Genomic DNA, 24,731 nt, shown 5'->3' on the forward strand with positions numbered 1-24,731 from the left:
AAATAATTTCCGGTACGATTATGTATGTAACCGGAATTGCCAAAGAATGATTTTTAAAGAATTCAACACTGGTTCGTTACTTAGCAAAACATTTTCAGCAAGGTCGATCAATTATAGGGTACGTTATTTTGAATACAATGCAGAAACGTTTACGTGTATGATTGAATTTTGTAATTGTAACGTGTAGCGAACGTTTTTAAACACACTTTCTATTTCGAGACTTTGGAGACTGTTAAAAATACAGTAAAACATATATAAATCGTGTTGCACCAGTCAAAACAAAGGATCTTAATTTTATGATCGCAGCCAAAACGGTACTTTTTTTTCGTTTCAATGTTTCGTAACGTTAAAGGTTGCGAACTTCAAGCTCCTGATTATTTCACCACAAACACAATTTAGAAAGAAAAATCAATCATTATCTTTTTGAAGCGATTCATTGAAAAAGGTGAAAAATTACTGCACAAGTAAATTAAGCGTACCGCATTTTTATAAGATTAGAAAACGAAAAGATAAAAATTACAAAATGAGAAGAGAAAAATTTTATCATCAATATTTCCTTCGTTCATGCGACAAAATCGGTTGGGCTTCTCTTCGTCAGATGTTTTCACGCCTGATTATGTGGCGTCAGAATAGTAAAAAAAAAAAAAAAAAAATCGAACAAAGTTCCCTTTCTCACCTCGCTGCCTGTTGGTTGATTATTTTTCCTTTGTTCCACTCCTACTCCTTCCGTCCTTAGGTATACATACTCGTATATGTATATATACGGGGTGAACCATAAAAAAAAAAAGAAACGGGATCGATTTGAAACGTGCAGGAAATTTGACCGCGTTGATCTACTTCCGAAAACTTGATTTTTTCTTTTTGTGTATTCGATTGAACGAAAATAAATTTCTTCCTTCAATCTTAATTTAAGATCAAAATTGAGGCGAACATTCTTTTTGTATTAATTTTTTTCTCACTCCCACAGCGACTTTTTCAAAAGCTGTTTCTCAAGAACGGTTCAGTCTATCAACGACGAATAAAGATTTTCCAAGTTTTCAAACGCGAAACGAACGATTCGTTCTTCTAATTTCGAGAGAAAAAAAAAAGTTTTAGAAAAACGGTCAACACGTTGGGATTTTATTCACGTTTCAAATCGATACCTTGTTTTTTTTTTCGGACACCCTGTACGTATATATTTATGTAGTACAACTATAAGTCGAAAGCAATCTAATCGTGTTGAGATTAGTGTTTCAGGGGGTGGGCCGTTGGCCAAGCCTTTCTTCCGTGGGCGGTAAAAATAGATTGTCTCAGGTATAACGGATGTAGTTACTTATCGTTACGGCAATCTGCGTTCCCCTGTTTTGGAACGATTTTATATACAAGGGGCATGCCGTGTATAATTAAGTAACACATTTAACACAAGTAAATAGATTTTCGATTATTCTTTGGCCGAGAATATTACATCAAATTATCTGAAACTTTTCATATCATTATGTATTTAGCAGATCGTTGCACGAGCTGAATATTAGAAATATGAAGTTTCATCAACACGCTGAAGATGATTAGTATTTTCGAACCACAAAGAAAAAATATTTCAACCGAGCTTTTAATTGTCCTAAAAATCGTGTGATTTTTTTTTTTTTTTTTTACCAATTTAAATGACTCGAAAAAACTAACGTTCAGAATTTGTTCCAGCCAAAGAGAGTATCCAGCTAAAAATACGTATGGTCCTAATTCGAAACAGTCTCTGACATATCCACACCTAAAAATATATGTGTACACCGGTTATATGTTTTTTTTTTTTTTTTTTTTACACTGCACATGTATGCCAGAAAAATTCCTTGACTATAGAACCGATCGTAGACATGCATCGGCCCGGTTATCGTCTCCATAAATCCCTTCAAGCAGATGCCTTATTTCGGCGAAAAGGAAATCGAGATTTATCAGGGAGCCGTAAGTTCGTAAATAATAACAATAATAATGATAATGATAATTTAAAAAAACAACACGAAATTATGAAATTAATGAAAAATATATTGCTGGGACGAAATAACTGAAACATTCACAAATTTGAATTGTGTAAATCGGTATCAGTTTTGATCGAAATTTTGAACAATATTATCCTTTTAATTTAAATGGTTTTTAAAAAACAATCTTGCTTTGTTTGACCGTGAAATGTATCTGGGAAAAATCATTGTCGTGTCTCTGTAGTATTGAATTGGAAAATTTGCACTTCATCTCAACGAATCAGTTCGAAATGATTTCTAGTGATTCTCACGTGTTAATCTAATTGAAGGTAAGAAGTTTGTTTAACGATGATGAGAATTCTATGGGATTTGGAATAGACGCAGTGACACACAGCTGTTGAATATTCATGTTGAAGTTATTTCTTCTTCTTAAATTTAAATAATAAAAAGTTCATGTACATTTACATGCACAGTTATCGTGTCATCGATGTCATGGTTTTTTTTTTTTTTTCTCGTTTCAAGGCTCCCTACGAAAATCCACCCCACGTTTACGGGCTTGCCGATGAAATGTACAGAAATATGCTTATCGACAATGAGAGTCAGTGCGTCATCATAAGGTATGATCATTGTATATAAGATATGAGGTAAGAAAATAAAAATGAATAATAAATGCAAAAATCAATCCAAAAGTCTGTCTTTACCTCGAAAAATTAAATAAATACATATTATTTTTTGTTAGTTTTTCTTCTTTGTTTTTTTTTTTTTTTCTGATACATAAGTCGAAATTTTTTCACTATATCTTTTAGCGGAGAATCTGGCGCTGGAAAAACCGTCGCAGCTAAATACATAATGTCGTATATATCGAGGGTCAGCGGAGGAGGTGAGAGGGTTCAAAAGGTGAAGGATGTTATCCTGGAGTCGAATCCCTTGCTCGAAGCTTTCGGAAATGCAAAAACAGTCAGGAACAATAACAGCAGTAGATTTGTAAGTTGTTTTTACACGCATTTATTGCAAGAGATATGAGGCGTAATTCATTAAATGGAATTAATTATATAATCGTTTAAATTTGTGTGGTTTTTATTTCTCCACAAATTCCACGTTTCATTGAATAAATGGAATATTGTTTCTATTTAGATTGTCTCTTTCGACCAACCTTATTTATAAACTTGCAAACTAACTTCGAAGGATATGCTTGCACGTGACTTAGAATTAATGCAGTAATGTCGTGCTAATTAGTTTCAATCGGTGTCAACAATTGAGAACCGCCATTGCTAATTAAAGTTCAGGGGAATTTATCTAATCACACAAACGTAAATTTTTCAATGGTCCAATTGCAGAAACGAAAATTGTTAGATTTTTATTGTATAAGTTGGTTGTTTATTTTCATCTTGTGTAGTGGTTTTTTTTTCCGCAGAGAGAAAAAAACGAAATATGTAAAATTGTACATTGAAGTGGGAAGAAAAGATCCAAGCTTTATTATTATTCATGAGTTTACGCAGTTTTCGAAAATTCGATATTCAAACTATGTTTTTCTTTCAATATTTTTCCCGATATTTTAATTTATTATCACATCTTTCTTCTGATTGTTCAATTAGTTTGATTTGAAATTACAGGGAAAGTACGTGGAAATGATGTTCGGATCTGGCGGCCAGCCTGAGGGTGGAAAAATATCGAATTTCTTATTGGAAAAATCAAGAGTAACGTCGCATAATCCTGGTGAAAGAAATTTTCACGTTTTTTATCAGCTCGCGACTGGCGCCAACGAAGAAATGAAAGGTGAGTAAAATTTTTTTTTGGTGTAAAAACGCTACGTTTTTTACGGTTACAGAGCTTAAAAGAATCATCAATTTACGATATTCATTCGCACAAAGTGTTTGATGATGTTTGACAAATTCTACTTCTCTTCTTCACAGCATCCTTTGGACTCACGGATCTCGATTATTACGAATATCTGAGTCACGGTGGCAACCATAAAGTCGACGGGACAAACGACGCCCACGATTTTCAGGAGACCTTAAAAGGTGGGTTGTGTGCCAATTCTCGGCACGCGATTATCGCGATCCTCCAAATACCGGGACAGTCTTTTGAAATTTGAAAATCAACCGCGCATGCGCGAGTTTTATCGGCTGTTCGTGCAGGCTGGCCATCCCGAGTTTTCAGCTGTCAACTTTGCTTCTGGCGGAGATGCAGTTGATACGAATTTTCGAGGTTAGAATCTTAAATAATTGAGACAGTGACTCGGAAAGGTTTTGAGGCATTTGTTACTGGGTCTGAAAGTTGATTCTTCAAAGAACGGTCGGAATTTAATGCTTATGCTCTTTGAAAATTCAAACGTACACATTTTGCGTAGGTTGGCCGGCCTGCATCGCAGACGAGAATATCGCTGCGGGAAGATTTCACCGACCAATGAGATTTAATTATTTGGCGCATGCGCATTTGATTTTCAAGTTTCAAGAGATTATCCCGGCATATTGTATATCATTTTATGGTCACTGCGATTACTCGCTGATTGTTTGCGAAATTTTTACCGACAAATTTGATCGAAAATTTTTAATCATTGCAACAAATTTATTTGAGAATTTGGTACGTACAATATGTAAAAGAATGAAAAGAATAATAAGAAAATCAAGAAACTTTTATTCTCTCACGTAGATTTTACGATGATGTATTCTTCCTTCAAAATTATATTTACCGGAAATATTTCTACCCAATGGCTTTAACGCAATAGTCAATGGTAAATTCATTAATTTAACGCTTTTACTTTTTCATCTTACCTACCTTCCTGATCTTCGCTGATTCTGAACTACAGCCTTGAGCGTTATGGGAATTCGGAATACAGAAGTTTCCCAGATATTTCAACTGGTTGCCGGAGTTCTGCACATTGGAAACATAAGATTTGTTGAAGATGGAAATTACTCACGAATCGCCGATCCTCAATGTAAGTCGGCAAATTTTTCATCTACCTTTTTGTATAAATTTCATTCCCGTATTGAATTTGTATAAAAGTTTTTACACTCTTTGTTTACAATATTTTGTCCGGAAAAAAATTTGACCGATATTTTGAAACAAATCTCTGCTGAAAATATATAACTAATGACTAATAATAAGATAATTATTTACTGCTTATCCGTGAAATTGTGCGTTATTTTTGTTGTTTTCTTGATCGTCCAGGTCTCGAATATCCTCAACATTTGCTGCAAGTATCGGCTGAGCAGTTGTCCCACAAATTAACTTCAAGAATATTTGATTCAAAGTGGGGAAGCCAGTCGGAAACCGTCGACGTTACTTTGAACGTCGAACAAGCTCTCTACGCCAGAGATGCGTTGGCTAAGGATATCTACACAAGATTGTTCGATTATCTAGTGAAGGTAAGAATCGTGAATTATTCATCGCGTTTCATTGTTCAACAGGATTCTTGCTTCGATCAGTCTGTTCATTTGAAAACATGCCTGAATAATAATTATAGACGAAAGCCTCTTTAGTAAAATAGAATTGAACAAGGAAGTGTAGAATAGGAGTTAAATTAAATTATGTGTATAAAATAACAAGTTACAACAGCGATTCGTGAAACTCAGAATGTAACTATAAACAGTAGAATAAAATCGAATTGTAGACAAAAAAAAAAAAAAAATGCAAATGACGTTAAAAAATGAGCGTATTCGTTGAAAATAGAGATTAAATGAATAGAAAGTGTACAGAAATCATACTTGGAATTGAAATCATTTCAGTAAAAATGTTCGTTCATTTGCAGCGCGTCAATTTGGCCATGGAGACATCGACGAATGGGCAGAACATCGGCATTCTCGATATTTACGGGTTCGAGATATTCGAGAGGAACGGTTTCGAGCAGTTCTGCATAAATTTTGTCAACGAAAAGCTTCAGCAAATATTCATCGAGTTGACCTTGAAGGCCGAGCAGGTGAGTCGGGTGTTTCAGTATATTTCTAACTTTTTTCACTTTTTTTAATACCTTGACTTGCATTTCGATCTTCATTTTCGTGAAAATAACCATCTTATCCGTGTTTTATTGAACAATAATTAATATATTACAGTTATACCGAATATTTTCTCATACGTACGTAACAGGTATTAGGTATATATATGTATATAGGCATAACAGTCAGGCATGTAATGTTCATGTTTACATAAATAAAAGGTACGATTACACACGTCGACACGGAGAAACGTAGAAAAGTTACGAATCACAATAGTAATATAATCGCTGCGTATTATTATACGTAATTCTGTATAATTACCCGATGAAATCGCAGGTGCATAATCTTATTTTAACCAGGTATTATTTATGTTACCGTGATAAGAAATTGATCGGAGGGCGATAAAGTCTGGGTAATTTTTCTTTCCTCTCTACTTTTTTTTACCGTAATGATAAGGCAAAGAAGGAAAAAAAAAAGAACTTTTAATCTACGTAATCGTAATCACAGCTAACTTCAACAAATGTTTTTTAAGGTCGGTAACCATCCTCACGTAGGTTTCTGTAATGTAAGGAATATTGGCAAAGGTACGAATTAACTTGGGCAAAGAGTTGAAGGAATTAAGGAACGAGTTGACATATTTTTCACACAAACCCTACTCCAAGAAACGATCAATTATATGTATACTCAATTTTTTTCACTGAATTCCTATTCTCACAGAATCGTAATATTCATTTGTTCATTTTTTGAATAAATGAATATTTTTCTCCTCGTTAAGTGCAAACAATCGGCTTAATCGGTAAATTTGTACATAGTTCGATCAGTAGCCGTTAAAATTGACCGGCGTTATCTTCTCACGTATTCAGGTTACCAAGTTTCAACTTGTTTACGTCCATTTATTTCCCATCTTCTCGACAATATTTGTGTTTCACACTTTGTGGAAAATTCCACGTCGTGTTGTCATATCATCTAACGCGATAACAAATCCTTGAATAATTTTGGAGATAAAATCTGTTCCAGAAGCTTCTTAAGTCGGTGGTCGCGAATCTCGCATGAATATTGCGAAAAACTAAAGTTCTAAAAACCGTTTTAAATAAATTTCTACAAAAATGAAACGATTCTTCGAGGCTTGATCCGCCATTTCGAATTTCATGTATCCCGATATCAAAACGAATCGGCCTAAAAGCACCTAAAAATTAGGAATTTATATTTCGAGAAGCAATTATCCAATTCGATTTGGGGTTTGTTTTATTCAAAAGTATGTAAATCGAGCTTCCGTTACTAGATTTTTTTTTTATCAGAAGCAACGCTTCCCGTTGATCGTTGCTGGTAAAAATATCATGCAAATGAACCTCGACCTTCATACTTTTGACTAACAACGAACCAACCCCCAATCGAATCCTATTACCGGTTATCTAGTTATAAAATAAATTTCAAAAATTCCCTAGGCCTTCCTCAAAATTTATAACCAGGAAGTATATCCGACCTCCCGTACATGAATTTGACTACCGGAGTTGTATGGGCGAAAACCGTATGACTTGGCACCCTGCTAGGTGGTGCTGGAATCTGTTTTGGAAGTTCACTGGACGTGGGGAGTGAATTCTCCGTGGTGGAGGCCTCGAGTTGGCCGTTTCCCACGGCGTCGACGATCCTCCCGTACTTCTTCCGGGGGTGAAAGAGGCTCTTGGTGATGGCGTAGCGTTTCTCACCCTCGAGGAGAGCTTTCAGGTAGGATCTGGGCTCCCAGCTGGTCCGTTTTCGGCCCGCCTGCTTGAGATAGTAGAGTTTTTCTTCATTGGGGCCGATTTCGCCCGGCATCGACGAGATCTTCTGGTCAAAAACGTCCAGCTTGACGCTACTCGGTGACTTCTCGACGCCTTCCAATGAACTTCCGGAACGCAGCTCGATCTCCAAGAGCCGAAAGTTGTCCGTGCTTGGCTTCTCTACGCTCGTCGTACTCCCGAACGAAGACTTATCGTTGTACAACGATTTTCCATCCAATATTCGACCCGCGATACTCCGCTCGATAGAATTCGGCGAGTGTGGAGGACGCGGAAGCACCAATGCGCATCGAGACAACTTCACCGCCGATAATATTATCAGGAACGATGCTCTTCTCAGCGCCATTTCTGAAAACGAGAGAATTTTTCAATATGGTTTATACTGGATCCATTTCGTGTACTATTATTTTAAAACACCCAGAGAAATTTACGTAGTTTTTTAAATTGTAACTAAAACTAGAAGCATAGAATCGTTAAGAATTATTACGATTCTAAATCTTAGCTTTACCCTTCTTCATTTTGACTTTTACGAAAGTTCCCCGCGATGTATGTAACGTTGTAACCTCAAAATTTTTATAAATTGTCGGTACTGAGCATAACTGCCACCGAAGGCTGTTGAAATTTTTATAAAACGCTAGCATGTTTTACGCGTGTTTTCATGCGTGTTTTCCGTACACAAAGCAACCGTTATGTGACGGTAGAGCGAGTCGGCGAATGCGCACGCGCAGAGTACAATGAACATCACTTTTAACTCCCTTAAAAGTACAGAACAGACGACCTCTAACTCCTTTAAAAGTGGTCGTTTCTGCAATGCGCGCATGCGCTGTCGAAAACAAATCTGTCATTACGGGACCCTAACCTCAATTTCGTGGTTATTGTTAGTGAAAAAACGCGAAACATACTCTTGTTACGCAAAGAATCGTGTTTAAGAAAGAGCTAACGGTCTTTCCGTCTCGCGTATTTGCAATATATGTCTTCAAATTGCAAACTTACACTCTACTCGAAAAGAGCGAGTTTGCCTCCTTGTTACTTTTATGACGGTTGGTCACCCTGGCAAACGACCGTTGTCGGAATGTAGCGCGTGCGCATTAAATTTTAGTCGACGTCCGAACGTGCAGTCGTTAGGAATTCACTCGTGTATATACGTTAAGATAGAAAATTGCACGATTATATCCTGCATCCTGAGTACAGGTATATAAATGTTACACATACACAGAGACGCGAAGAAACCCAAGTTTAATGCAGCGTGTTATTAAATGCAGTGAAAGTTACCGCACGATGATACGTATACATGTATATGTTACATGCATGTAATCCTACGTACGTACAAACTTTAGTTACAGTGTTCGCGCAGAAACGGAACGTTACCTTTTTTCTTCTCTCTCTCTCTCTCTCTCTCTCCGTCTCTCTCACTCTTTCTCTGTCTTTCTCTCTCTTTTCTCCTGCATATTGCGCAACGCTTATAACGCAAGACACAGGATGTAGGAATAGCCTCGGGGAGAGGCGGCTAACTCGAACATTATAAACGAAACTGTTCAACGAAGGGGACGCAAAGGAAATGAAAGGAACGGAATCGAAAGGGAGCCTCGAGCAACGCGCCCTCCTTTCCCGCCGATGATCTAATTTTAAATTTAACTTGGACGAAATTTATCGATGTTATCACAGCCGCCTGCCTTACGCATTTTTTTCTACATCCATTTTCTATTTGTTATACATATATATATACATATATATATATATATGTATCGTACATGTATAAATTTCAATGCCCTTGTAGAATAAAAAAAAAATTTATGCTCCTTGATATCATCGAAATCGATAAATAATGAGTTAATCTCTCTGCAAATAAAAAAAAAAAAAAAATGAAAAATCTTTTTGTCAACTACAGGAAAATGCAAATCAAGATATAGGATTTTTAGTTACATTGCGACGTCGTTATTCGGTAGTCTAAAACTGTAAATAAGTCTAGTAATTATTGAAATTTACAAAATCTGAATACAGTTCAAAGTTAAATCTGGATGCGATCTTTAAATATCTTGAATAAAAAATGAAACGAAAAATGTCCTTTATGATTTAAAAACGAAATTCAAACTAGATAGACAGAGAAAAATTCGTTGAATTTGTCAAATATATCTGGAGAAATGTTTTTCTTTTGTTTTTTGTTTAATATAACGATGCGTGAAATTATTTGTCCGATCGTTTTTTTTTTTTTTTTGTTCGAATCAAATAACATTTACTTTCTGTAGAAAAAAGAAAAGAAAGAAAATCCTCCAACCGTAATATTGGACACATTCAACAATTTTCATTCCTGATACTCTATTAATTATTTTTCAGACCTGCATTTTACGTACTCGAAATGTATATGTATAATGAAATGCCAAATGCAATCGAAACGTATTTCCGGCGACTGATATAATATAAATTGCCAAAAAAAAAATAATATCTAAACAATTAGAGAATTTTTAGGAAATTAATTGAAGGAAAAATTTTCCTTGAACATTTACGAATTTAAACTATGCGAAGATCAAGTAATCGAGGTCCGCAGTGGATTAATGATAATTAAACAAAAAATATAGCAATATCGTGAAATTATCCTCGGTATTTATACCTGATTATAATAAACAAATTGCGGCAGCGGTATCTCGAGAGAAACGGGCGTGGCAATTTCTATCGATACTCTGTGATCTCAATGTATGATGTTTAACGTACGTACGTACGTACATAGGTAATATATTTTTTATGCACACACAAGGCAACGCATTCGCAACTCGGTATAAGCCGTCCAGGCCTCAGGCTAGGAAATTGGCGGGTAGCTTTTACACGTCCTGAAACAGGTTCTATTGAAAAGTGCAAGTCTACACGTTGCAAATCCGGGCACGTATTCACACTTTATTAGCGCACCGTGTATAAAAAGTTCGTGAAAGTCGGGCATGATATAAACTTAAGTAAAAGTGACGGAGAGGATGAAATTATGGGTAAACATGAAATATGCACAACATCAAAATATCAAAATATCTATAATATTCGAACATAGATCACGGATCGATGATAATGTACAAAGAAAAAAAAAAAAAACGTGCGCAAAGAAAAACACAACCAGATGAACATTTTGCAAAACTAAATTGGACGATCATCAGGCTAATACTGAATATGCAATTTTTATTTTGTACTATTATTATTATTGTTGTTGTTGTTTTTGTTGTTTTCGCTGCACTGAAAAAAATTTCATTTGTTACAGTAACTAAAAAAGTTGAGTAAAACAAGTATCGTTAAAAAAACTGTTTCAATATTGTTGGATTTACGAAAAACGAGTTACGCGTAACCATTTTGCGCTAGAAATTTCTTTCAGTGTGTATCGTGGTAAAATTTCGCGGATTGATCGTTATCGAATCAACGTGTATGTAATTTATACCCGATTATTCTATTTATAGATATATTAATGATACTATAATTACGATTTCCTTGTGAAAGTTGATAACGAAATTGAATTCCATTTTTGTTATATTACAACCAACGGCTATTAAGCGACAGTCTATTATTCGCGGTTTTGAATAATTCTTCGATCGAAGCCTCGCTCATCGTTTTCCATTCCCAACGCTTGAGAATAAATTTTTTTTCCCTCATAATCATCATAATTATCATCATCATTAACTTGTACTTTCCGGATTAAATTGAAATTTTCCATCAACTGCAGCTTAAATATATACTCGATTATAGATCCGGAATTAATAAAACCGCATGCAATATATATAATTTGTGTTTCTCGATTTCATTTCTCCGTCAGTTTTCTCTTCCTTTATTAGTCACTCTTCCGCAATATATCTTTCTGTATTTTATAATTTTGCTTCATCCTTTTTTTATTCAGCGTTCGCCAATTTATATCCTTGTATATTCGAATTCCTTAGGAATTTGTTATGTCGAATATTTCGTCAAGTCGTCGTACCGTTCAAACGGGAGAAGTTGAAGTTCCGATGCAGCGAAATTCCGAAAAATAAAATTTTGATATAGTAAAATTTTGAAAAAATTTAAATATACTCACGCAGCGTGATTTAACCAACGAGTGGATGTAAAAAAAGCAGAAAAACCGAAAATCGAAATGACCAGAATTCCCAACGTAAATGCATGAAAATTCCAAAACAAAGAAACATCAACTGGTGAAATTTCACTAAGCCAGAAGTTCACCGAACTGAATATTTTTGATCATTCGGAATTTCGATGCTCCAGATTTTCAAATTTTTGCACTTTCGGAACTTTAGACTTTGACTTTGACGTTTCGTCAAAGTTTGATCTCTTTACTTGTAAGTTTTGCCACGAAAAAAAAGCGAAGAATTAAAAAAGACGGTTTTTTGAAACAAACGAACAAACAAAAATTAAACAAAAAACAGTTTTTCTCCGTTTTTATTTCATCTTTTATTTTTGGTTACAGGCACTTAGTCTTTTTTAATTCTCCTCCTCAACCGACGAACCCAATTGTAAAAATTCCCTATATTTGGAGGACGTGAAAATTATTTTCCCATGGTGGGAACAAAACCTCCGTAGAAAATTGATATACACCGATATTTATACGGCAGAAAGTGAGAGTGGTCAAAGCCCACTCGATTTCAACGGCGGTGCGGAAATGATACATTATATATATATATATATATATCAGAGATCAATTCCTAACTAGACTGATTGTGAGTCCAAAGTGAAGCGAGCCGCTCGTTTCTACGTTCACTTCTCACCGTCTACCTTATACCGATTTTATTTTATTTTATTTTGTTTTACTAGATCTGATTTGATTTTTTCCTCCTTTTAATAAGGTGCCGCACTTTCGTTCACGACGATCTTGATTTTTTTTTTACACACATACTTTTTCTCACCGTGGAATTTGTTACACATTTTAATCCGTTGATTTGCTCGTTTTTCATCCGACATTTAACGTCTGTCCAATCGAATTTCTCACACGGTTTATTTAAAGTTCTTCAGCGGATTGCTTTGCTCCAGATTATACGGAATTTTATCACCGATTAATTGCGATTTTTACGCTGTATTCATAGATCGATCAGTTTATTATTTACACTCGCGGTTTTCCTACCTCGCTGAGATTAATGTTCGCTAGAGAATTTAGAATAAATAATAAAAGAACCGACGTAGCTGTGGAAATAGAAATAATTGAACAAAACGAGACAAAATGAGCCTTTGAAAAGTGAAACTTGATAGTCGATTGAGTTGAATTTTGATTGAAAGGAATCTCTTATACTTGTTGCGGAAAATGATTTTTAAGAAAGTTACAAAATTGTCAGATTAATTTTTACAACTCACCCCTCATCCCGAAAATCATATTATGTTTGTTTTTTTAATTTATTTTCTTTTCAGGTCCAGTTGAAAAGATTTCTAATGTTCAATTTGTATTCTTATTTTTTAACGTACACGCAGCTACGATGAATAATCGTATTACATATATGCACTAAGAATGCCGCGTGGCGAAAGTGTTACAAATGAGCACGTATATGCATACTCCATTAATCGATCGTATAATCCACACACAATAAATCGTTAAGACACGTGGATTCAGGATCAATGAGAAACTTTAATCCTTTCGATTCGATCTTCAATTACCTACGCCTGTAATTTTCTTTTTTCTTTTTTTCAATTCTTCTGTAATTACAAAAATTGAACATACATCGAATAATGATTTTAATCGTTTAGATATACATGTATTTATTTTATTTTGCTATTTACAATTCTTTCATACGAATTGAAGTTCAAATATGTACCTATATGTACATTTCCTTTGAGAATTTTTTCCAGATTTTTATCGACAAACATTATTTTATTTTACATATTTATATATATGTATACTACTATACATATATATAAATATGTAAAATAAAATAATGTTTGTCGATAAAAATGTGGAAAAAAAAATTCTCTAAAGGAAATGCACATACATTTTAACTTGAATTCGTATAAAAGTATTTTAAAGAGCAAAGTATAAAATTTGCCAATCTTTTTAATTATTTTTCACAATTTTTCACTATTTACAATTCTTTTTCATTTGATCTCTCCAATTGTTACTCATAATTTTTTCCTATACGCGATTCTTTTACACGTGAATTGTACATAGGAAATATTAAGAAAAATAATTGAAAAGATGAAATAAAGTAATATTTGTCGATAAAAAAATGTGGAAAAAATTGTTGAAGGAAATGCAGAACTGCTGTTTTGTTTTTTTTTTTTTTATACCGTGTGTTATTTATCTATGCTAAGGATATGTGTGTGTGCGCATACCCGTACAGATAATATGGGTGAATTCGGAGAGAAAGCCGACGAAATGACAAAAAGTGCTACCGCGCGTAACGGGCAACAACGAACACCGTTTAACTGTATTTTCGAGACATCAAACCGGGCTTCGCGAGTCTTCGTACATTAAGGTAATTTTACCCAGGGCGCGGAGCGAATTTTTCAGGCGACGCGTGTGTCAAATTTGGAACAATTATTTCATTCGTTGATTTTTTTTTTTTTTTTTTCCCTTCATTGTTTAATTTTTACGACACGTTTTTGATACATACGTGTATTATATATACGCATAGCTTGGTTACAGAACAATTTAGCTATTTTTAACGCAGTTATTTTATTTATCTGTCTAACTCACGTTGCCGGATTGTTGGATACAAATTAGGAGGACTTTAATCGCGGGTGTTGAAATTGAATTTTTTTTTTTTTGAAAATTTTAAAACAATCCCTGTTTGTTTTAATTTTTTTTTTTTTTTTACCCCATTTCATATTCAGAAAAGTGTATTTAGAAAGATCGAGCTTGGGGAAATTTTTTTTTGTGTTTTTTTTTTTTTATAATTTACTTACCCGTTTTCAAGATGGTGGGAAAAATTTTTTCTTTCCAAAACGAAGTAGCTGGATAAATCTGTTGCCAAGTTTTCACCTCATTTCGTTTGTCTTTCAGTGGCGATCAGTTGCGATCCTGTATAAGGATAAATAAAATTAATATTTATAACTGGAAGTGGTTGTTTTTTTTTTTTCAAGCAAATTATTGATTATTCATTTTACACTCGCGGAATGTTTATAATTCAAAAATTTTTTTACGTGTAATGTGGGAAAGAAGGCAAAAAAAAAAAAAATGTATGGAAAAATTCTCGTGCTCCGAAATTGAAACTCATTTGCGTGCAGAGATTTATGAATTCGAAAAAGACAGTGACTTTTGTGACGCGTGTTGACCGTTCATTTTTTATTTATTTATTTTTTTTTACTTTTCCGTGTCTTTTCGATCGATTTTTCCGTTTACCGAACGGAACTTTGCGGCTTGAAGATTGAGCGAAGAAGAAGAAGAAAGAAAAAACGAATCCTGTGTTTCGAACCATTGACACCCGATAAATAATTCATCGATTTTTGTTCGACACCTTTTTTACCCTACTTTTCTTTCTTCTTTCATACCGTTATCTTTCGGTATAATATCTAGAAAAAAATAAAAGAAAATAAAATAAATACATAAAAAAATGCGGTAAAATATGCGTTCACAATGATATGTACATATATATATATATATATATGTATGTATACCTTGGTTGACGCGTGACGGAATTTTGCAACATTTACGCACATTGTACGCGTGTACCCGAAGCCGTGATTTATTGATAGTGTACAGATTCATTCATACATGCATGCATTCGTAAAACGCATATATGTGTGTACCGATAATGGTGTATTATGAACCATAAAACCTCCTTTGAGGGAACAAAACGAGGATGCGAGAGAAATTTTTAGGTTCCGGTTACCGCTCAGTCCTTGACTATTTTCATTTTTTACCACTATCGAAAAATATAGTCCTAGGTAGAAAATGAAAATTAGTTTTCTAGCCGTTACCGAAAAGTCTAGTATCCGTTACTATTCTTTCTCATTACGATCGCTGTTGCTATATTTTCTTGCAACTGTTGCGAAAATTTGATGCTTGTGCAACGATAAATTGACGTTAAGGCCTTGTTTAACTAAAAAAGTAGAGTAAACCTCAGAAACTGATTTTGCGTTGCAATTACCGAAAAAGGATCGACGATAGCGCAAAATTGTTAGGCGAACCTCGTTTTTCGTAATTCCAAAAATATTGAAACAGTTTTTTTTAACGATACCTGTTTTACTAAATTTTTCTAGTTACTGTAAAAAATTAAATATTGTAGGTGCATGTTTGGGAAAAATCGTTACACAAAAATACCCATATTTTGCAAAAGCCAACTACTTGAAAGTCGTTCGAACTTCATTGAGAAATAATCATTTTTTCCCCCGATGTTTCGTTACGTTAACGTTTGGAACTAACTTCGGTCTCATGGTGCAAACTTTTTTTTGTGTCTGCGTATATTTACGTACCTGTACTATATTTACGTGTTACGGTACAGTTTGTTTGTCTTATTTTCTCGTTTTTACTTCTCTACGTTTCTTTGCCATTTATTTTTCCACCGTAATTATTCGCTGTCCCTGTTTATTTGTTTTTTGCATTTGTTCGTTCCATTTTCTTTCTTCCTCTTTACAGGCGTTTCGCAATAACAGCTATTTTAGATTAAAAATTGCAAGACATTGCGCGCACATTCAGGTTTTTCAAAATTATCGATGTGCAATGACAAAGACGAAATTGAAAACCACGCTTTTCACAATCGAATCTAATTAATTAGAATATTTTCTTGTCGATCCTGTACGAAACATTTCATTCTTTTTTTTCAGTCAATCCACTCGTTTCGTTTTTGTACAAAGAATCGAAAAAAAAAAAAAATATACGCATACATTGAAACAAAATTAAAATTAAAATTAAAATTACCCCATTTTTTCTTTTCGCTCAAAATTTTTTTCGATGCGGATAAACACCGTGCAATACTTGCGAGTGTTTTTACTTTTTGGATATTTGTCTTAGTTTTTTTTTCTCGTGTATACAAAGTCAATGCGGGATCTGACAACTTTTGTCATCGTAATCGAGGAACTGCGGTGTTAGATTTATACAATTGAACAAATCCGATTTGTTTCGTTTAAGTTGTCAAGGCTTCTTGTGTTAAATTTTTCACTTCGTCATTTTCGAGTAACAAATAATTCCGTAATAATTTGGTTCTTTTTTTTTTCTATATTTTTTTCCTCCTGTTTTCGTACCGATATAATGTGACAAATGTTCCAAGTGATTAAATGATGATGAAATAACGAGTTTGATCTGTATAAAAAGCAAAAAAAAAAAAAAGAAAAAAAAAGAAACAACAAAGAAAATTGATGAACATCACTTCTTGGCAAAGTGACAACTTTGGATGACGATTGAAATTTATACGATAATGCGTATAAATAATGTTAACACCGAACGCAAGTATGTAGAATATTTTTTATTACCGTCATAAATCGTTGTTCGTTATATTTCTTTTTCTTTTTTTTTTTTTTGCTTCTTACTTTTTACAACGCAGGATATTGCACGCAGTTTTACAATTCGTACAAATGTATAAACGTATAAACGTAACTCACTCTGCATGAATGAATTTATCCAGTTACGAGTATAACTTGCGGTCCCATCGGTTTTTCTTGTCTTACAACTTTGTTTTTATTTATTTATTTGTTTATTTATTTTTTTAATTCAATTCTCATGAAATATTTTATCGTTTTCAAAAAACGAGAGAGAATGGATCCTTACGAATAAAAAGTCAAACCCGCGTACACACGCACACTCACAGGGATTAAAATTGAGAATCGTTTTGTGGAAATATCAATTGAAAATTAATTATCTCAGAGACGAACCGCAGTGAAATTTGATGTTTAAAAAAATTTTTTTACAATTATACGAAATTAATACGTAACTTGGTATTTTTAATTTTTCCAAATTATATATTGATATCGACTCGATTAATCGACCAATTTATTCGTCGTTAAATGGTGATAAAAATCCAGCGATAAAATGCAATTAATTTCGGATATTCGAGGAGTGTGTCGCGACGTAGGCGCGTGTCTCGGTAAAACCTTCAGGTAAACTGAAATATACGAGGCAGGTACGTTTAGTTCTTTGCAGTTCTTGTCTCGGTTATAATTCCCCCTTCTCCTCGATCTTTATATCCAAACAGCACGAACTCTGCCGTCTCGATTCCCCCACCGATTTGCCACCACGATATTTAATCCTGTGCGGTCGGTTATTATAACAGAGTCTGGAGAAATATTTTGCAGCAATATTGCGGATGGAGGTCTGATAAAAAAAAAAATTAATCGATGTTTGTTAAAATGGAACGGAAGACTTTTTTTTTTATTTTTCTTCTTTGGACGGTAGAAAAGCTCAAAATATCATTGTTAGAAAAATTTTACCGAACATAATGTCCAAGAAAGTCTAATTTACGTTTGAGTTTTTTTCTTACATTTCTGTTACAGAAAATATGACAGAAATTAATTATTGTTACTTTAACATTTAAATTGTACTTTTTACTTTTAATAAAACGAAAAATTTTTGTAGATCTGCTGGGATATTTTTCTTTTCCAAACGTGTTTAATGCTATAAATAATCTAACTGTAACGTTTTTTTTCGTTTGATATTTAATCAATGTTCTAAGATAAATTGAACTTTGGTTTAAAAGTTTGTGTCGATGCTTTTATTGCGATTATTGAGGCGCTTTTAGATCGAATAGTTCGCGACGCCACCGCCAGATGGACGCGCAAGTCTCGCGCTCTCGCAGTCTAAGCGATTTGACCAATTTGTCCAGCTTTCGTTCTACAGGATTAAAATATATTCTATTTACACTCGATTCTCATTACAGGTATGCAAATGTATAAATATGTCATGATTTACTATGAATTGAATAATCATATTCATTAATAAAATGACTCAGGGTTTTTCATAATCAACAAAAAGGATTCTTTTACTCGTTGTAAACGATATTTGAACTATTTTAAAACTCTAAAATCTTTGCTTCTTTTATTCTTATTACTTCTTCTTCTTTTTTTTTCTGTTTTTTCCAATACGATGATTATCGTAACGCTTATAAGGGCTTACCATTTATGAATTCGGTTCACGTTCCTTTTCACGCGTGCGCGAAAAAGGAAACTTGATTTGTATCGCGGAGGAGTGTCGCAATTAAATCATTATAAAGTATTGCTACAGTGTATAATAACATTGGAAGAAAGTCAGCGGGCTGCTCTATAAACTTTCTATGCAATGCAGACAACGACTAAAACATGCTTGCCTTAGTAAAAATATATCCACCTGCCAATAATGAAACGTCATTTGTCATTTTGGTCTCACGTGACGGCGATTAGACTCGCTATTTTTTATTTTTTATTTATTTCCTTTTCCCAATTTCTCTAAATATTTTTCTTTCATCGCGGTTTAAATTACCTGAGAAATTTTATCGCTCAATCAGACGCCAGTGGTTTTTTTTTTTTTTTTTTTTTAGTCACCTCTTCCGTTAAATCCATTTGTTTTCAATCACTGATAAGAAATACCCTCTAAACGCATCGCTTCATTTCAAACCGCGTTAATCGGTTGGAATACACAGAGATTTTTCACGGTCTCGCGGAGAATATACTTTTCTTTTTTTTTTTTTTTTTTTCTAATTGCTTCTTCGGTTCTCTTGAGATTCAGCTCCGCGGATTTTACTTCTCCATCGAGAAACAACAGCTGATCAGCTTTTTTTCCCTAATACCATTGATCGAAACGAAACGTGCGCGAATCGCGCTTTTCTACTCTCTACTTGTTGGAACTCGATCGAAATCGCTATTCGTTTTTATACTCACTCTTTTTTTCCATTTTTTTTTTTAATTGCTTATCGTGCAACGAGAAACTTCTAATTAACTATCTCTCGAGTCGTTATTACACTATACAAAACACGTGATATCAAGATAGATTATAAGGAAATGATTTCTTTGGTCAATAATCTCTTTTAAATTCCGAAATAGACTTATATTTTTAGTGAAAAAAATCAAACAACTTTCATTTTTCCCAACTTTTTTCTTTTTTTTTAACACATTAATCACAATTTTTGTCTCGTCAATTTGTGTAAATTTGTTCTTTGTAATCAAGTCTGCGAAACTGGGATTATAAATACTGTTAAATAAATGAATAAGTAAATTATAAATCGATCGTGTTTATCAGAGCGTACAGCCGTAAAGATCTCAAATCGATTTTGTCGATTATATTGTCTATACGTTTACTATTGTTGTTGTTATTATTATTGTGCATACAAGTTTAACCGTGTAAAACTTTAACCTAGAATATATATATATGAATAATACAATTTCAAATTTTATTATTCACTTAACTTTTATGTGGATCGCGAATTTGCGGTTGTGAACAATGAAACGGCGGATCGCTTCATTGTAATAAACCCGGCTTATTGTTAATAGTGCAACCGACACTCCCAGGATATAATTATTTCTTATCATCGTCCCGCGTAATTAGTCGACGTGTATAATTAAAACCATTCAATGCCAGTTAATTAATTTGCTCGCAGTCTCATTTGTCACAGTGTTAAATCCATTAGTGAAGAATATTGTATTGATTATCCACGACTGATAAAAAAAAAAAATATTACAATATTTCTGGATCATTAAAATATTATTATTATTATTATTAGAGGGAAATAGAAAAAAAAAGTAGCGCAAGTTCGAATCGCGTTATTTGCTCTTTTTTTTTTTTTTTGCCATCATTATTATTGATTCTATCTTACGTTCATTTTTTATGCATTCGTTCGTTTCTATTTTGTGTCGCATAAATTTCTCTCAAGAGAATCTTGTGCATTGCGCAGCGTTTGTGGAGTGAAATAATTCACGAAAAATCGAGCAATCAAGTAGAGCACGACGAAACCGTAAGCGGGGACATTTGACGAATAGTTTGCATACCTTTGTACTCTTATACCTGACCATAACCACGACCTGAAGTCACTGCGTTGCGAGTGAATCACGATTGTCTCGGATTTAACTGCAGGGAAAAAAACGTTACGATTACAGTTACGCGTGTACAAGGTGGGCCGGGTTAATTTTCTTGACCGTTAAAAAACACCACGTGAAATTAACTATTTCCTGTATTTCATTTTAATAAGACGAGAACAAAAAAAAAAAAAAAAAAGAAAAAAAACGCAGGGAAAATTGTTTAACAAATTGTAAAATTTTCCTCCAACTTTTTGGATATATTTTCCCAATCAAATTTTCTCTTTTTGCTAAATGAATTACCGAAGAGAAGAAAAGTGAAAAGAAAAAACAAACCATGAAATTATGTAAATTTTGCGATTATAATGTATATGACAGTTTTTTTTTTTTTTGTCTATCCATCGAGAAGTGAAAAATAAAAAAGAAAAAATATTCGACTTTGATGTAGAGATTTTTTTCAAATTCATTACATGTATTCGATACACAGAACAAATTATTTTTATTCTTGTGTGTAATACATCATCTATAATGAAAAATGAAAGACTCGTGACGATATTAATTTATCGATCGCGCAAAGATTTTTCGCGTGGGAAAAGTAAGAAAAAATTCGAGTTGAACGACGTATTTAGAAATTACGATTGTACCGTATCGGAAGGAATTGCGAGGACGAAATTGGAAACCGCGACTTGCAATTTCACGAAATTAGAGAGCGGGAACCGTGGAGAAGGAAAAGGAACTTCGCAGAATGCCGTCTTCCTTCTTCCTTGCATCCTTTTTCCCTCGTTCTATTATAAAGTGTGGAATATAGGTATATTATATTATACCTATATTATTGTCGGCGTTGTTTTTTTATACACGGCGTGTCGACATTCAGAGCGAAACTTCTTCCATCGTCAGTCCTTATAATTATCCATTATATACACGTACACGCTGTTTATACCATAAAGATATTTCTCTTACAAACGACGACGTAACAATTTTTCACCACAAATATTCCCACCGTTTTTGTCGCGCATTAAAAATTTATCTACCGCGCGTGATTGAAATTCTCACGAAATTAGGAAACAATTTTCGAGACACTTGCGAAAAGAGAGCAAAAGAAAAACAACAAAACGAACGGTCTCGCAATTATTTCCTTTCGAAAGACTGTGTAAAAAAGAAAAACAATTTAATTCTACGGTGCAGTATTGAGAAAAAAAAAGTCTTCACCGTGCAATTATAATTCTGATATTTTTTTTCTTTCCCAAGATTTCCGTCAATTTACGCGGCTATTAGTTTATATTGAAAAATGAAGAATAGAGAGAAATACGAAAGAGGTGGGAAAAGGAGAATCATTTTTGCATGTTGTGGGAGATTTGAAATAAAAAATTATTTCGTAGGAAAAAGTCACGTTCGTTAATTACGACATTATACCGTGAAAAAAATTTCTCCTCTGTTCTCTAAGACGGATACATATTATGCGGTGAAGATAAGAAGATAGCATTGTGTTCCGGAGGTATATTTAGCCTGTAGAAGCCATTTACCCTGTGTTTACACACTCCCACGGTGTTTGTACTCCACTTATTCGTGCGATGACATTCCACGCTGCTGTTGAATTTCTTATTTATTTCCTCTCTTTGCCTCTTCAAGCAAAACTTGTGCTAAAATTCGTCACCTTCGTCTATGCTACTTCCCCGACGAGGAAACCTCGATGATAATTATTTGCATTTGAAAGACGACGATAATTTGCACGCACGAAAAACAGCAATTATCATTGTCTTTTCGCTGTACAATTCCAACGTTTCTCCTTCGAATGTGCGAAGAATAATAAATTTCGCAGTGCTGGTGGTTCGCCCAGTTGCTATTTAGAAAAAAAAAAAAATAAAAAATATATATAAAACCTCAGTAGCAATCATTAAATAGCCTAAGTTTTTTTTTCTCTAATCGTTGGTAGTCTAAATCCAGAATTTCGGCTGGATTCTGCAATAGCTTCGGCCGCCATTTTGAATTTATGGTGGAATTTTTCTTTGTGAAATAAATCACCCATTTTCAAATTTCGATCAAAAATGGTCGTAACTAAATTTTTAGGAAATTTAAATCTCTACAATTTTGATGGTAATAATTTTTTTCTCTACGATCGATATTTTCCGATTTAAACCGTAGATTCAAGATGGCGGATAATAGGTAGGCAGGTATTTAAAAATAGCAATTTCAAATTTACGTTCTACACATTCCGACTGGACTTACAAATTATCGCGTACCTAACCAGCAAGACTCGGCTCTAGAAACTAAGGCAAAAAATTGAAATCAACGGAGGAAAAGAAAGAAAAATATACAACGTGTGAACCGCGATCTGGATGTTAAAACCCGCTTTCTCAAGTGGGTCTAGGTCGTGGGATGAGGTCGACGCACGCCAAGAAACAGCCGTTCATAAGTAGACGACCCATATTATTTTTAGCCATAGAACGTACACCGGACTTAAATGTGGAAACAAGTCACGTCACGTCTGCGCCTGCAAATAGGCAACCGGACGTTACGTTTTCGTTCGTGAGTTTGGCACACCTGGAAAAGCCGCGTAGCGCGGCAAGACGACCTAACCTCACATATTTTAAATAAAATATGTAATCCGATTATTAGGAAAAGTTGAATATTGTGAAAAATGTAAATTGTGAAATCCAGTAAATTTCGAACAGCTGAGTCGCGCTGAAATTTATTAATTTATTGATTTACTTAGAGCGATGATTAGATGTTGAATGTTTTCTGCAAAGTTTTGCAATCTGGTTCGATGAAAATCCCTATTTGTCTAATCATCACGCTAAACAAATCAATAAATTAATAAGTTTCATCGTCAACTCACCTTTACGAAACTTATTTGATTTCGCAGATTACACTTTTTACTATATATGTATATTCAATACTTCCTACTAATCGGATTACGTATTTTATTTTAAAAGTCTGAGGTTAGGTCATCTTGCCGCGCTACGCGGCGTTCCAGTGTTGCCAACTCACGAACAAAATCGTAACGCCCGGTTGCCTATCTCTAGGCGCTGAGGTGGTTTGTCTCCACGGTTATGCCCGGTATGTCCCTGGTTAAAATTTCTAGTACTAAGAATTTTTAGGGAAATTGGGACATTTCGTATTATTTCGTACGTAACTCTAACTATGCATAGTTCTTCGTAAAGAATTGTTAATTTTCTTTAAAAAAAATATCGCAGCTTTTAGATTTTTTACTGAAAAAAATACAAATTTTCATGAGAATCTACAAGCTTTTATCCGAAACAATGCATGTTTTCGAAATATCCCGATTTCCCTAAAAATTCGTAGAAAATCGTAGAAGAAATCATTTTCACCAAGGGTGGTTCGTATATCCGCACCTGCATCGCACCCTACACCATGGATCATTGCAATTTGCGTTACAGTGGCACTGAAAGCTTAAAGAGAGAATTATTTGTGTAAACAGATTACGGCTAATTCTCGCAAAGCGGTCGAGTAAACGCTGTTCGGATTAACACGCGTGTTAATCTCGTTGCGTAATCGTTGTTTGTTTTTTCAAACAGAAAAGACATCGCTATTTCTTAGCAGTAATTATTCTACTGTTACAAGTAGAAGCGTATTTGACCAATTTTTCAATCTTCTCACAGGAAGAATACATCGCTGAAAATATACGATGGACGGCGATCGACTATTTCAACAACGCGGTTGTCGTCGAACTTCTCGAAGGCAAAAGGCCACCGGGACTTTTCCTGGTCCTCGATGATGTCTGTGCTACTTTGCACGGCGGTAGTGCCGGAGCTGATGCAGATTTGCAAAAGGTACCTAAAACCTATATAACAATTGCGACTCGTTAATTATTTCCTTTTTGTATTCAATTCCATAGATTAACTTGTTATTTAAATTCATTGAGTACAGGTATATTTGGTTCGAATAGAAAGTTTCGCCAAGTTTCTTCTTTTTTTTTTTTTTTACACCACTTATTTTATTACAACTCTTTCTAGAAACAAGTTTTTATCGAGTTTTTACCCTCTATTGTTTCAGAAATTATCAGGATCAGCTCACGGTCACGCTCATTTTCAAAACACCGGCGATGGTTTTGCGGTTCTGCATTACGCTGGAATCGTGAGCTATTCGGTAGACGGATTCTGCGACAAGAATCGGGACGTTCTGTTTCCCGATCTAATTGAACTTATGAGAACCAGTACAAAGTGAGTATTATCATTATACATTTCTATGAT

At 34.2% G+C, this 24,731-nt stretch overlaps 2 protein-coding genes across 2 annotated transcripts in view; one reads left to right on the plus strand and one right to left on the minus strand.

The window, feature by feature from the left end:
* Nucleotides 1–24,731, plus strand: part of LOC124186637 (unconventional myosin-Ie-like) — a 42,670-nt gene that overhangs the window by 12,247 nt on the left and 5,692 nt on the right. The window contains exons 3-12 of the mRNA XM_046578491.1: nucleotides 1,846–1,935; nucleotides 2,472–2,566; nucleotides 2,756–2,933; nucleotides 3,563–3,725; nucleotides 3,863–3,970; nucleotides 4,759–4,887; nucleotides 5,121–5,317; nucleotides 5,701–5,868; nucleotides 24,141–24,311; nucleotides 24,535–24,701. Coding sequence (XP_046434447.1) covers nucleotides 1,846–1,935; nucleotides 2,472–2,566; nucleotides 2,756–2,933; nucleotides 3,563–3,725; nucleotides 3,863–3,970; nucleotides 4,759–4,887; nucleotides 5,121–5,317; nucleotides 5,701–5,868; nucleotides 24,141–24,311; nucleotides 24,535–24,701 — 1,466 coding nt within the window. The remainder of the gene's footprint in view (nucleotides 1–1,845; nucleotides 1,936–2,471; nucleotides 2,567–2,755; nucleotides 2,934–3,562; nucleotides 3,726–3,862; nucleotides 3,971–4,758; nucleotides 4,888–5,120; nucleotides 5,318–5,700; nucleotides 5,869–24,140; nucleotides 24,312–24,534; nucleotides 24,702–24,731) is intronic.
* LOC124186648 lies at nucleotides 5,955–17,660 on the minus strand. The gene is made up of 3 exons (XM_046578520.1): nucleotides 17,143–17,660; nucleotides 14,509–14,623; nucleotides 5,955–8,010 (listed from the first exon to the last, which is right to left on the minus strand). The coding sequence occupies exon 3, from the start codon at nucleotides 8,006–8,008 to the stop codon at nucleotides 7,337–7,339; it is 672 nt and encodes a 223-aa protein (XP_046434476.1). The 5' UTR covers nucleotides 8,009–8,010; nucleotides 14,509–14,623; nucleotides 17,143–17,660; the 3' UTR covers nucleotides 5,955–7,336.

The sequence above is a fragment of the Neodiprion fabricii genome, chromosome 7, assembly GCF_021155785.1.
Source record: "Neodiprion fabricii isolate iyNeoFabr1 chromosome 7, iyNeoFabr1.1, whole genome shotgun sequence".
Taxonomy (NCBI): Eukaryota; Metazoa; Arthropoda; class Insecta; order Hymenoptera; family Diprionidae; genus Neodiprion; species Neodiprion fabricii.